The 15,341-nt window shown below is 35.6% G+C and overlaps 1 protein-coding gene across 5 annotated transcripts in view; it reads right to left on the bottom strand.

Moving 5' to 3' along the window:
* TASP1 (taspase 1) overlaps positions 1 to 15,341 on the bottom strand; it is a 307,406-nt gene that overhangs the window by 280,516 nt on the left and 11,549 nt on the right. For 2 of the 5 annotated variants that reach the window (XR_005026207.2, XM_036892166.2), the window contains exons 2-4: positions 11,581 to 11,799; positions 8,698 to 8,765; positions 6,497 to 6,565 (exon numbers count right to left, since the gene is read on the bottom strand). Coding sequence is in view for 1 of the 5 variants with exons in the window: in XM_036892166.2 (XP_036748061.1) it covers positions 6,497 to 6,565; positions 8,698 to 8,765; positions 11,581 to 11,725 (282 nt within the window). In the remaining 4 variants the exon portion in view is untranslated. Of the gene's footprint in view, positions 1 to 928; positions 1,196 to 6,182; positions 6,330 to 6,496; positions 6,566 to 8,697; positions 8,769 to 11,580; positions 11,800 to 15,341 lie in introns of those variants that run through there. The other 3 variants (XM_036892168.2, XM_057502717.1, XM_036892170.2) reach the window with 3 other exon arrangements.

Raw genomic sequence — 15,341 nt, 5'->3', positions numbered from 1 at the left:
TCATCCCCTTCCAAATTCTGAATAAAAGCCCAGGTCTAAGAGACAAAAACTTAAAATCAAAAGGGAGTCTTTCAGATTGACTTTCATGAAATCAGCCTGTGATTTTGCTGAACACAGAAAAAGCTTCTTAGCCTAACTCCTTTATTACTAAAAGCAAAAAAAGTAGGTGTCAGATTATAAAATCAAGGCCCCAAATGATGCAGATCCAAACACACCCACACCCATACAAAATGTTCAATAATCACAACACTATAGACTCAAGAGTCAATGAATCTAATATCTCTTACACTCAATCCATAAATCTAAATTGCTTCCACATTGCGAAAATACAATTACCACCAACACCACTATACTACTAAATGTAGCATTAAGTAGCTCAAAGCTGAATTCCACGACTTAGTATGTTTTTGGAGAGTATCAACTCCCAGAGCAAAGTAAGCACTCATATGTAAAGCCATGTGCTGCATAGAAACCGAGAAGGATGGTTTTAGACCATATCTTCTACGAGATTCAGCTAAGATGGATGCCTCTAGTAAGATCCACACAGCTTATCATGAAATGGCTAGAAAAAGGGGGAAATTTTTTCATGTTCCCATCAGTACAAAGTAAAACATAACAAGTTCTATACTTAAGTGTTTTGACTTGGTCAAAATCTAATACACAGTTTTGATTCAGTGTAAAATTCATCTAGAATGTAATAACTGATTCAGTTTTCTTTTTATCCAAAAAAAAATTAAAAGGAAAAAATCACTGCTTTCCCATTCAGCAGGTACTTTGTGCTAGACAGCACATTTGATTTCTAGGGCTTTAGAAAAGAACAGATGTGCCTAATGTAAATATAACAGTAAGTTATAAGCTGCCCCTTACTAACTAAAGGCAAGAATAAGCATCAGTACTCAAAAAGTGTTTTAAAAAGAGCATAACTTACTTTTACTGTCCCAGGCTAACTGGGCTCTGTCTGGTGCTTCTTTGACTGCACATGGCCACCCACAGCCTGTCTTCTAATTAAATCAATGCTCTAGCAGCAGAACAAGCAAACAAGTTGCCTCCCATCTGCGTACAGCTCTTCAGGACACATTTCCCTTGGTCAGAAGGTGGAAATTCTTGGGAGAGGTGATTTTCTCTGCCTCTTCACAAGAAGAACATGGATACTTGGCTGGACGCAATCCCATGAAGTGTAACTGTGTGTGTACACCTCAAAAAATAAAACAAAAAATGCAGAGAAACATAAAGACTCTATAAACAGCTGAAATATACAGAAACACTGAAGCACCACTGGATACTGCTAAACAGACAGGCAAAATAGGGTCTCTGACTGAAATAATCAATGATACCAAGTTGAAAAAAAAGTAAAATGAGCATCTAAAGTCAAAACTCCAATTTAATGCAAGGAAAACATTTTAAGTCCTACAAAGGAAGAAAGGTAAATCTCCTTGCTTCACATACCTAAAAACAGGACCTTCCCCCAACTATAGAGAATAAAAGGTAACATCAATGGAAGAGAAAAATGAGACTTACAAGGGTGGCAGATCTAAAATCAGACTTAGCAGTCACATTATGGCTAATGGGTGCTTGTGTACATGTGAGATAAATGCACCAAGCTGTCTCTCCAATGTGTTCAGCCCTACGGGGGAAGAGAAGAGAGGAAAAAGCAAGGAACCACTGAAATTCTCAGCTACCCCTCTGCTCATGAAAAGATGATGTCTACAGTACATTAATGATAGTAAAACTTAAAAAAATTTAAAAAAAAGAAAAGATGTCTACAAAACAAAAAACTGTGCAGAAGAATGAAGATGCTTGTTTATTTAAATAATTTTTAAACCTCCCAAATAAACAAAAATGAATGTAAAGCAGATGCCCCTACTTTTCTGCAATAAAAAACAAACACTGAAGTGGGGAAGGAAGCAGAGTATGGTTAAGCATCTACTCACAAAGAAACACCAAAAGCAAACTTGCATCAGGTTGGTGAGAGAAAGGGGAGTATATAGCCCTTCCCAACGTTCCCTTCCATCCTAGATATGCCAGCAGCAAACCACACCATCTCCATGACCACTCAGTGCTTCCAGGCCTGGCAGGCCTTAGGTGCACTCTCCCACTGAGGCATGTAGAAATTCCAGCCAAGAGAACAGAGCCCAAGGCAGGGGTGTGACCTAATCCTGCAGCTGCACAGAGGTCTGGACCGTGGCCTTCCAACAACAGACTATTCAACAGTGAGGACATTCTAGAGATTCCCTGCTCTAAATAAATACATGCAGAGCTGGCTCTGGGTATAAGAGGATGTACAGATATGGATAAATGTGTAACAATATTATGTGTAATAATATAAATATATAATAATGCAAATACCTACTTTTTCTCTCTCACGCCCCCAACTATTAGCCATCAGGATAAGAAGTTATTTCCTAATAGATCTTCCTAGAGTTTATAAGCAAGCATTCCATTGGATTGTACAGAGATCCCAAGATAATGGACTGTTTTAGCAGACAGATATAAAAACTTATGCCCAATATAATCTGCTCTCTAAATGCTAAAGCATTTGGACAATAAACTAGTTTCGGCCATGAATTACCAACTTCCCTGAACACAGGAAGCCTTAAAGGATGAATCAAATCAACAAAGAACTTCAGGGTTCACTTAGAATAACCTAAGTTCAACAAAACATTTTTAACAAAGGACCCTGTGAAAGTTGCCTTTCACTATATGAAATTTAAAAGCTATACTTATCACTATTTTTAAGGCACAGTATTCTACCTACCAAAATAACTACTTTTCAAAATGAATTGACCAAAATCTTTCAGACTAGACTAAGATCTTCAAAATCTCAGCCAGATTCATCAATGTTCTCATATAAGACAACAAATAATCTCTCAAAAATCTATCATTCACATTACATCTATTAACCAGGCTTTAGCACTTTTTTAGAAGATCGATGTGTAAAGGGAGTAAGTATTTTATGAGTTCATTTTCTATTAGAATCCGTGAAATGTTTTCCACTTTAGCAGTAGCATCATGACTCATCCAGATCTATACCCAGATTTACTCAAAGAAATTTGTATCAGAAGCTATACCATGTGAAATGTGCAAAATGATGGTCTAGACTTTAAAATCCCATCACTACCTGAATCAAAACTATTTCAAAAGCATCAATGAAACAAATGCATAGCCCCAAATATCAAACCGTTTCACAATATTTACCTTCTCTATGCTGAGTAAAATCAGAGTTTTACTACCCAGTAGATAGAAGTCACTTCCCCACAATAATAAGTCCTATTTCAAAATAGCTATAAATAGCTAAATGAAACAATGGGAACAAATCAATTTAACAACAATTTACTAAAATATCATCTACAAACTGGCCTTTCCATTTCCTTCCCTACATTTTGAAGATAAACAAAATGCAATTTGGAATTGTATCGTTTTTATGTCAACAATGCAGGATACCCCTCAAATGGGAGGGGCCACCTTCCCTCCCAAAACCCTAAGGGAAGAAGCTGGTCAGTTTACTAGGCAGGAACTTACCCATTCAGCCCCACCCCTTATTTAAATGAAGGAAACACCCCCTCTGTCTAGAAGTGGCAGTCAGGATGACACCACTCGTCTGTAGTGGTAGACGAGGAAAACGACAAGTCTATTTCCAAGAAAAGCTCAAAAATGATGGCCTGCATATGTGTATCTGTGTGGGTGTGTGTATGTATGTTTATAAACTTTTTCTTTCACCTTCTCTCTTCCTCCTCTCCCCCTCCATCTCTCTCTTCTCTCCACATCATGCATATAAACTTCTCTTTCACCTTGTCTCTCCCTGCTTATGGCATTAAGTTGAGATCAGTGTACTTTTCACTATTCTAGTAAGTTCAAATTTTCTTTTTTTTCTTTTTTTAAATACAAGGCCAATATCCCTTCTAACCAATAAGGACTGGTAAACCATTTCAGTCATTTCAATACACAGTAATGTGTTCAAGGAATTCAGACCAACTTTGGTATCTACTTAAGTTATAATGTACAGGCAAATTTATGAAGTACAGGGATTTTTTTAGTCAAAAAGCATACCCCAAAGTCAAAAAGAAAAGGTATGATTTTAATAATTAGAACAAGACTTAGCCCTACTGAATAGATGAATCAAAACTAAAAGTAAGTAGTTACTCTCAAACATAATACAGCATAAATCAGACTCTCTGGGACTTCTCAGCAGGCTGAAAGGACTCTATAGTGTTCCTTATCTTTTTCTAACTACCCGATTTTCTTGTATCTTTCCATTAACCCAAACTATTAAAACACTTCAACTCTTTATTTGAAAACCTCACCTTGTTATGCAGGATGACTGAACTGCAGAGGGCAGTATAAGCATGACTTCCAATATAATTCTTAAGATAATTCAGTAAGTATAGTCTTAGCCTCTAAACTATTAACATACATTTCAATCAAAGAGGCTCTATAAAAGTGGTTTTTTAAAGATAATTAATTGAAATTCTTCCCCAAATGTAACAATTAAGGACATGGTCAGGGGAAATACACTAAGCTCACTCAAACCAGGATCCTACTATTAACATACTAACATTATCCACATAACACAGTCCAATCAAAAATAATACAACAATTTTGTTTAAAAAAAGAACTTCATATACACACTCTTAAAAAACACAGATCATCATTCAAAACTATAAAGCTCACACATTCATGAGTAATTCACTATTCTAAAATGTAGTTTTAATCATTTTTAAGTATAAGTAAGTTCTTTAAAAATAGGAGTGATTCATCACTGGGGAAAAATATAATGAAATATTCATCATGATGAAGTATGACTTAAGAAAACCTAAGTCATTCTAAGATGAAAAGAAAAAGAAGAACTTCAGTTTTCAATTTTGTGTTCATAGTTGCCATTACAGCCTATCCCCAGCTACTCTTCTTTCCTTCTGTCCCCAGACCCTACAGTGACCCCACACACCAGTCATCTCAGGACATCATCTTTTGCACAAAGGACAGTACTTTGCAATTAACAATTGAAATAATTAAATAAAACTTTCCTTGTGTGTGTCTTGAGTAGATTAAAAATTGGTGGTAAGTACATCTTCCTGTATCACTTTTCTCCTTTCATCCACAATATATAATTAACCTTTTCTTGACATTGTAAAACATATCATTAATAGTTACCATAAATATTCACCTCAGATATATCACTTCCAAAACACCTCATAATAGTAATAATTGCTAACACTTACGGGGTGCTCACTATGTGTCGCACGCTGTTCTAAGTGACTGCCGTATGTTAACTCAGTTCATCTTCACAACTCTGAAGTAGTAATAATTTTCCCTATATTATTAATGGGGAAATTGAGCCAAGGAGTGGCTGTGAGGTACCAGGGACACATGGCTAGTGACTGATAGAACTAGTATAAGATGTATCAGTCACAATAGGAGAGGACCAAATATCCTAAGTCAGATGCCTCAGGGACCAAACTGCCACAGAACTGGTGCCATCACATACGTTTACCTTCCTCAACCATACTAGACCAAGCTAAGGGCCTTAACAAGAAAGATTAAAATCAACAGAGCTTGATCAAAAGTGTAACTCTACAATTAAGCAGGGGAATATGCAAAAATATGGCTCATACTTTTGGTAAACTCTTGGGCAATTTTCACAGGTAAAAGCAAGGCCTGGCATGACAGGGTGGATGCCCTGATAATAGAGCCTAAACACCAGGGCCACAATCCAGTCAACTTGGGGATATTTACTCTATTACCTCCCCCATCAGACTCATCACTGTTTTATCTTCGTGTCTTACATGATACCTTTAGTAGTCTTCTCAACCAGAAAACTATTTGTTCAGTATAAGCCTTTAGACTGACTGAAACAATCTATCTTCTTGAGCAACAGAAGTCAGTTTTTTGAAGGCCTCAATAGCCCCAAGACAAACTCATCCTGGAGGTTCCAGATTAAGAGAAGTGAGAGACCCTCACTGTGGAGTACAAAAAATGACAGTGAATTTACAAGCCTCCCCACTGAATTCCTCAATGTCTGCAGTTAACTGGAGACCAATCCCACCAATCATCCTGGATAAGACACACTTGGCAGAGTACAGCTTCAGGTATTTATCTACAGGTTTGCGAGGAGACTTCCCCTTCCACCTTAGACACTGCTAGACAGCTGTTATTTTTGGTGTTCTAAGCAATTCAACATAGATTACCTTTGGGGAGAATTAAGCTCAGGAATTTCCCTACTGAAAATGTTGAGGAAATGTAAGCATCCAATCGTCAGTAACTTTTGTATTCATGAATCTCACGAAACTGAGGGGGTGGGTTGGCCAACTTTGCAATTGCTCAGAGAAGTCTCCAGTGAAAACTAACACTATTGCAGCCTCTTCATACTTTGTTAATACTGTTGGGAAACACAGGTCTTATAACTGATGACTGACTAACTCAACAGTTTCATGTCTCTTACGAATAACAAGCATAAACTCACAAATATTTCAGATAAAACATCAACAAAGAAAAGCAATACCTCAAGTTCCACCAGCGCTGCAGTCACCGCATCTGTTGCAAGTGCGCCAGCCTGTAGTTTTTCTATTGCCTAAGAAACCAAGGGAAGGGATTATTCGTTATAAAACCACTTCTCAAATACGCCCAGAAACTTTCCAAAGGCTTAAAGAAGTGCAGGAGACATTTAGAGTTAATAAAAATTAATCACTAGTTCCATTCCATATTTCAAGACAAACCTACTTAGATTTAAAACAAGCAGGTGTTTATATACAGGATATAGCTCACTTATTATTCAAATAAAGACAAAGAATAAAATCTAGTCACTAAATGCAAAGTGCAAGGAAATTTAGTGAGTGAAATGACTTCATTTATCACAAGGCAATTCAAAATAGCTATAAAAATTAGATGAATTAAGTTTCAATTAAATATCCTGACAATTCATAACTGAATCTCAAACTCAGCTAATAATTATCTTTTCCCACTGTTACTACTCTCCCCACCCCTAACTATAAAAACTAGTCACAGAGGCATTTCAAAACCTTTAGATGGACACATGCATGTGACAAAAACATTTTTGATGCTACAGTAGTCCCCCCCTTATCCACAGTCTCTCTTTCAAGGTTTCAGTTACCCATAGTCAACCACAGTCCAGAAACAGAAGATCCACTTTCTGATAATCATCAAAAGGTCAACAGTAGCCTAACCTGTATCACAAAGCCTGTGTCATTCACCTCACTTCATCTCACCACATATTTTATCATCTCACATCATCACAAGAAGGGGGAGAACAGTACAATATTCTGAGAGTAAGAGACCACATCCACATAACTTTTATTACAGTATATTGTTATAACTGTTCTATTATTCTTGTTACTCTCTCACTGTGCCTAATTTATAAATTAAACTTTATCATAGGTATGTATGTAAAGGAAAAACCACAGTATATATAGAGTTCAGTACTACATGCAGTTTCAGATATCTACTGGAAGTTGAACTGGGGGGAATCTTATCATACCCCCTGCTGATAAGGGGGGGGACTACCATATAATAGTATTTTCTATTAAGATAAACAGCATATTGTTTTGTAATGGCAACTAGAGAGAATAAAGTTCTGAAAAATATTCTTGCTTTGTTAAGTATATATTAAGACAGGAAAAAGAGAAGGAAAAGTGAATGATTGAAGCTCCAATAAAGAGAGAGCTCAAAAACTAAGAATTGTATTGCTAATTAAATTTTTTAAAAGCTCATTTATTATATAAATTGAGACTGATTATACACTCCAAATGCATTAGACTTCCAGAACTACAGTTCTATAAAAGTAAAACATTTCTTATCAGGTAATGAAAAGATTTCACATTTTGAAAAATAAGATAAGAAATATAAAATAGCTTAGAGAACTTTCAACTTTATAATTAAAAAATAAAACAAAATCCCTATAAATAATATTTTTACTTATTTATAGGATTTCATTCATAATAAAAAGCTTGGACCTTTAATAAAGTATAATCTTTCTTTTATATGGTATGTGAATACAAATGAGAGAAGTTGAGAGAGAGCCATATTTACTTGACATACAATATCCAATTAACACTGTGTTTGCACAAAAAATAATGGCAGGTTTACTTTCAAGAGTATACAGACAAGATCAAAATAAAACAAACAATATTTCTTCTGAGTCCATTTCTGCCTCCACATTAAGTATTCAACAATTTAGCAAAACCTCAAAACCAAAAAGAAAAAAAGCATAGCTGAGTACAAGGGCAAAGTTAAATAGATGACAATGAATTTGCTATGATACATACTACGTGGTGAAAAATAGGAGGAGAAAGTACAGCATACCCTCCCTGAGAAAAGCGCACATTTTCATTTTTTATTATTTTTTCTTCCCTTCATAGAAAGACACATTGGCTGCCTTTGAGCTATTTTCCCTATCCCTTCTTAGAGAGTTCAATGCCTTTGCAAAGATTAAAAGATATATGATTATGTGCCCACAATTACAAAAATACAGATTTTAATCTGGGAAAGGAAGGAAAAGATCTAAGCATTATTTAGAAAACAAAAAACACATAACAAAACAAAAAAAGACCCTCACAAATATGGGGAAAAAAATAATTTTGTCCAAACCAAGGTCTTATAAATTAAATCTTAAAAATTTGAATTTCAAGGTAAAGCTGCTTTATAGTCAAAACTGAAATGTTTTGATCATATACATTCTATTCCTACCTTCTGACAAGCTCTTTTGCACACATGTTTATATTCCTTGGCTTTGGATTCAGAATGGTAACCTGCACCTGTAGAGGCAAAAAAAACAAACAATTGTTAGCTCTCATTAAAATACCTGAAACCTTGCCAATATTACTTTATACAAACTGATGCCCTCCTAGCGACAATGAAACTACTGTCCTAACTGTATGGAGTTTTAAAAATCAAGTCTGAAGTTGATAACCCAGACGGTGTCAGGGACAGTGTTCCTCTCTATTGAACTTTAGAAAGCCCCTGCCATTTGGGAAATTACTGTTCAGAATCCAGAATTCTCAAGAGTAACTTCAGGAAACTAGGTAGTTTCTAAGTGATGTTTGCAGTTGAGGGGCGTCACATCCCACCTGTCCACAACCACCACCAATACCACCATTCCTACAAACATTGCATCCCTTCACCCTCGGAATGTAGCTCAGGGTGTCTCTGGAATCTCAGTGATGGCACATACATGACTGCCTATTAAAAATCCTGGTGGTCCCTGACTCTCAATTAAACACCCAAAAGCTTTCTCAAGAGAATGGCTCTGAAATGTTTCCCTAAAGGATTAATACTTGCCTAGTTAGGGATTTAAAAATCACCTAACTAAGGAAGAAAGCAAGACAAGAGTCCTTAAACTCTCTTGATTGGGCTTCTAAGCAAGGAGAAGAGTTTAGAACCACCATCCCCCCATCCAGGGCCCCACAGGGGTCTAACATAAGGAAGGTTAAGAACTACATCTCCAAGCCTCACGGCTCTTCATGTGGCTCTGCAGACTGACTCAAACTTAACCAACATTTCCTCAAGCCTGAGAAAAAACTGGTCCATGAAGCTATGGTTAGGAACCCAGAAAAGGAGAAAAGATGCCCAATTAACAGGAATCCATAATCATCCAAATTCTAATCCTATTTCTCAAGAGAACTCTGCTTCATAGAGCTTGTGCCAACATTTAACAGACCTCTTCATGGTTTTCAAAAAGGTGACTCCAAGTCTGTCATATCTGACCTAGGGGCTCTGCTCTTTGAGCAATGTTTCCCAAAGCATGGGACACCATTTGCTAACCAGATAACTTTAGTGTATGAATGACCGCATTAAGTGGATTAACATATAAATCCGTTAAGAATGGGGAAGGTCTCTACACAACCCACATATCTTTAATACCTGGTTAATATTTGCTATCTCCATTTAACAAAGGAAAGGTAGGCCCAGTATCAAAGCCACTGACATGCAACAGGATCTAGCTAAAATTTAATTACATTCCTTTGTTGCACTGTGCTTAAAGTTATTTTCTCCTCATGCAAGTGATACATTCCACTTAAATAGAGGTATGTTTCATCTTTAAAATTTTAAGATAAAAAAAGTGGTTTTTTTTGTAATATTAACTAAACAGTAGAGATAATATACAGATCTGGGAAAAATCAAGAATCTATCTCAATGACTAAAATTTAGGCAAGTCTCCTCTAGTGCTAGAAAAAAAGCTTTGAAAGCTCCACGCTGCGTGAGGAATTGAAATTTTGTCCCTTAAATGTGCAAGATAAATACTTCTGCATGATTAATCACTCCAGTTGACCTTATAATAATTTAGAAGGAGCAAGTGACCCTAATTCATACAATTTCTTGCCATTACAGATTTCCTCTTATTACTGCTGGCCCCAGCACCAACTTATCTAAGAGCCTTTACCATCTAGTGTGTGCCTGAGAGAGGATGGATACCACCATGATACTTACAGAAAGCAACTCTTTCCAACTAATCAAAAGCTCCATGTTGTTGCTTGTTACAAATTTCAAACCTCATACATTTTTCAAATACTCATTCTTCATAAAATCACTCACTGGGTACTATGAAAGACACACCATCAACATGGTGTAGAAAGAACACTGGACTAAGTCTAAAAGCAGGAGTTCTGGTCCCAAGTTTACTTCTAACTTGGTTATTCCTATAAATTTACCTTATTTCTTTGTAAAATCATTTGAAAGAAGAGGAAACTGAACCTGTGCTTTTTAGATTCCTATGGAATAGATTCTGTAAGACTTCCTAAGTTGCCAGCCTAGATATAGCCAAAGGTCAATGAGCAAGCAGCACACCAGTTTGACAAGAAGAAACAATTCCACTCCTCACTCCATATCAAAACTAACCTTGCTCCCAACCTGCTCAACTGTCTGAGGAAAGTTAAAGGAGACCCAAGACATTCTTTCTCCCTTCACAGAGGTTATGAAGGAATGCAGGCAAATGAAAATGACTAAAGAGAAAAAAAGCCTGCCCAGCAGATCTGAGCTGAGCTGCGCTGAAACTCAAGGCCCTTCAACAATGGGGACCCCAGGGCTGAACACCACTGTGTCTGTCCTCAAGGGCCTCCAGAGTCGAGATTACAGGTTGATGTATTGCCAAAAGCGACAGTCTGAGACCTAAGGGTCCATTCAGTGTTTCTTGATCTGGCTCTCACATGAACTAGCTATGTGTCTGAAGTCACTTAATCCCTCTGGTTTCAGAATTCCTCATTTAAAATATTAAGTCAGCAAACTAGATCTAAGACTGTGTAATTATTTTCAGCAGCATAATTTTTAAAAATACAAACCAGAGTTTAAAAATTACTTTGTCCGGTTTTAACACTACCTAAATAGCTATTATTTGGGGTAAAAGTCGATACTAGGGGAGGGGGTTGGAAAAGACCTAAGAAGAGCCATCACGATAAGATCTTCCAAGAGGGGAACAGGGGAGGCCCTCACTCTATTACTGTCAGTCTCTTTGGTTCCAACTCCTCTCTGGCAGTTTGCCTCCTCCAGATGTGAAATTCAATTCTCAGTGTACTTAAAGGTAAGAAAAAAAAAATCAACAATATTTTAATCTTCTGACAGCCACTTAGAGCTTACCTGCATGCACCAACACAAAGCCCCCTCGCTTCTCTTTATGGGACTGCTTTGTTTCCAACTCTGTGACTGTTATTTTAACAGCCGAAACCTGAGATGATCTGGAAGGTTGCCCTTCTCCAGAACTCATCCCCTTCTCCATTGTCATTCTCCAAGATTACCATCTTCTATTGGGAAAAGTGCATACTTCCATCCAAAAGTAATTACAGCAGAGGAATTACCCTAAAGGAAAACAGTTAAAGATGATATACATTTCTTTCCACTAATGCACACATAACTTGTACAAATTCATGCAAAGATAACTTTCAAAAAAACCTAATTCTAAAGTTATTCAACTGGATAGTACAAAGAATATTAAAAGGTTAGAATTTAAATCTCACTGTCCACTGGCAGTACCTGCTTCAAGTCATATATACACAAGAACTGTTGTAAAAAGACTATACTGAGTCCAATAAAATTTTATCTTTCATTTTAGCTACACTGAAGAAAAACTCAATATAACTTAAATATCACTTTCCAATCCCTCCAAACCAAATACTAATAATCTCTGGGACATTCTAGAATCAAAGGTAGTGCTGGTATCATCACTAAGCCTTGATTTACAGCCTTGACTGCTGCTTACTTTTTCCCCTGCTTTACTGAAATATAATTGACATACAACATTGTGTAAATTTAAGATGTAAAACATAATGATTTGGTACATATATATACCGTAAAATGACCACCAAAATAAGATTACTTAACACATCCATCATCTCACATGATTACAATTTTTTGTGTCTGTGAGAACATATAATATCTATGGATTGCTGCTTAAAGAAATGAAGCAACATATAGATTCACACCTGTCTATGAAGAACCTCTAAAGAAAAACAGTTTAATGTCCCACAGCTCAGCTGTAAAGCACAAATGCTAACAAATTATATGAGAAAACCAAGAAATTAAAATAACACTTGTGCAAACACTTGTTAATTTTCATGAAAACCATTATTTCTGGAATTCTCAGCAGATAAATAAGATATAATATTTAATAAAACAAATTACAAGCAAATCTATGCCACAAAGTTTCTAATTTTTCTCAGAAGCTCACAAGCTTCTAACAATCTTGGCTTAGTAATAATGATGGCAGAATACATTTCAGATTAGGGAAATATAGACCATTTAAAAATCAACACACAGAGATTTAAAGAAAATCCAAGAGTCAGGCAGTTGAAATTAAACACCTAGTTTCACACTGTTAGATAAAAATCTACCTTATTCTAAAATGAGAAATGGCTGGGGCATAAGTTTTCCTCTTCCACTATAAAACATAAATAGTAACATAAAGAGCAACTTTGCTATCTACTCCAAAAAAGCAGTGTTACTCAGCGTTTGTTACCAGTCTGTAAGAGCTTATTATTTTATTAATGTATTAATTGCTTTAAATGCATGTTTTAATAAACAATGCAGTTTTCACAATTCTTTTCTCTGTTTTGTTTATAATTACAAATTTGAAACAATTTTATCTGCTAAATATTACAAAAATTAAACCTTTTACTTTTATCTTTCATTCACAATTTATTTCAATTTTTTTTGAGGTTTTGAGTGGGGTGGGGAGGGTTACATTTTACCAAAAAAATAGTCAACAATGGATCCAAAATTTTTAAAACATCATCTTTTACACCAGACATAGTCTGGGAAGCACTACATAATATGGTATTCTAACTTTCCTTAATTCCTGGTTAAAAAGAGTCCATTTACTTTTTATTATATAACATTTCATTTAAAAGACAAACAGTTTTGAATCAAAAAACATATACATATATGCTGTTGCATTAAAATGTTTATATATATTTATGACTGTAGAAAAAACTGATTACAAAAGAGTGCTGATGCTGATTAAACAAAAGTGAATTAAAATGGCTGTTTTTGTTTTGTTTTGTGGTAATGGCTGTCTTCCTAAAGAGGAATTTTCTTCCTTCCAATGACTTCACAAGGAGATGCCTCCATTGTCTTTATTTGACTTTGGTTCTTCTCTGAGATAGGTTACTATTTATTCATGTGTCCATTGACAAAGTAGAACGCAAATGATTACTGCCTCATCTGCCAACCTATCCAGGCTGTCATATGACCCAGCCAAGAAATGCACTTGGGCCCACTATTCCCACAAACACAGGATGAGTGAAAACTCAAACGCTGGAAAATTAAGAGATTCAGTTAAAGTGAAAACACATCCAACCAGTATGGGTTATTAAATGTTAGGCTACTCTGACTCACTGTCATCAGATGCCTTTTCCCAAAAAAATAAAAAATTAGACCATCTACATTTTATAATGAATAACTTTTGATGTAATAGGCACTTTATTGTATATGAGAGATCCAAACACACTGCTTTTCAAGCTTGTCTGAGAAAAATAAAATGTGGATGAATATGCTATTTCTTGAGCAATCTACTGTCCCTGAAATTGAGACTCTCTGATATTAATTTATTTAGCAAACCATGTCATCTCAATAAACTCCTCCAAAAATGCTGGCCCCAAAGTTCTGCTGGACTGGAAAAGGAACTCAAGAAGACAGGCTATCCAATGTAAAACTGGCCTCCAACTCCCAAAGGTTATTGGAATGTTTTTGATTCAATTAGCAATGAAGCAACTTCTATTCCAACATTTTTTTGTTTAACTCAGAACCCATTAGAGGTCTGACCTACCTAATAAATAAAGAGTTCCAACAAATGACAAAAAAAGACAATGAAAGGCAAATGGGCAATCCTAGGTTACAGAAAAATTTTAATAGTTTAAACAGATCAAAAGATGCTAACCCTTACTCAATAGAAAGCTACAAAATTAAACTATACTCAAATACCATTTTTTAATTTGGATTGCAAACGTCAGAAAGGTATGGTAGTATCATGTTTTGAAGGTACACAGAAAAAGGAGCTCTCACATATTGCGGGTGGCAGAGTAAGTTGGTTCAACAAGAGCAGTTTGGCAAAATTAATGCACGCTGAAGGACTGTCTGTAATAGCAAAGATATGAGCCAACAATATGTCTTGATAAAAGTGATTTTTTAAAAAAGCAGCCATTGGAAAAAATGAGGATGTTCTTGACATACAAATATGGAATAACCAATCTTGAAGATATTTTGGTAAGTAAAAAGGGCATGGTACAGAACTATGCAGTACTGTATTTTGAGGGAAGGGAAAAAAATAATAAAGTAAATTTATATATATTCAAAATACAAATCTAGAAGAATATGCCTTAAAAGACAGTATATTAATGGTCACCAGAAGATTTGGATGACTGACAGACAAAGGTAGGATGGAAATTCTACTGTTAACCATTTTGTACTTTTCAATTTTAAACCTGAATGTATTACTTATAAAAAAAATTTTTACTCATTTGTTCATTTATGGGAACATGAAGTAACTGGCTAAGTCCAAGTTCCAAAATAGGGCAAGCCTATGAGATCCCACTTACAAACTTCAGCATGAGGGGAAATGCCATGTGCTGAAGATTCTTAACACAGTCCAACTAGGAAAGGAATAGACAAAAACATGACCAATCAACAATATTGACAGGTCTTTTTTCTTTTTGTTTTTCTAGATCTTGAACTTCTGTGGCAGCACAAACTTCAGGTAATCCAAATTACAAAAAAAATAATAATTATTATAGTCTTTTATCTCTACAATTAAAACTGAGGAGTAAAAAATAAATCATGATCATAAATTAACATAAAATATCCCAGTGATATTTTTATCACATTTGTAGCAATGACTACAAATTTTT

This window comes from Manis pentadactyla, chromosome 5 (assembly GCF_030020395.1).
Source record: "Manis pentadactyla isolate mManPen7 chromosome 5, mManPen7.hap1, whole genome shotgun sequence".
NCBI lineage: Eukaryota > Metazoa > Chordata > Mammalia > Pholidota > Manidae > Manis > Manis pentadactyla.
Note: the sequence above shows the minus strand (reverse complement) of the source record. Positions and strands in the feature narration are given on the sequence as shown.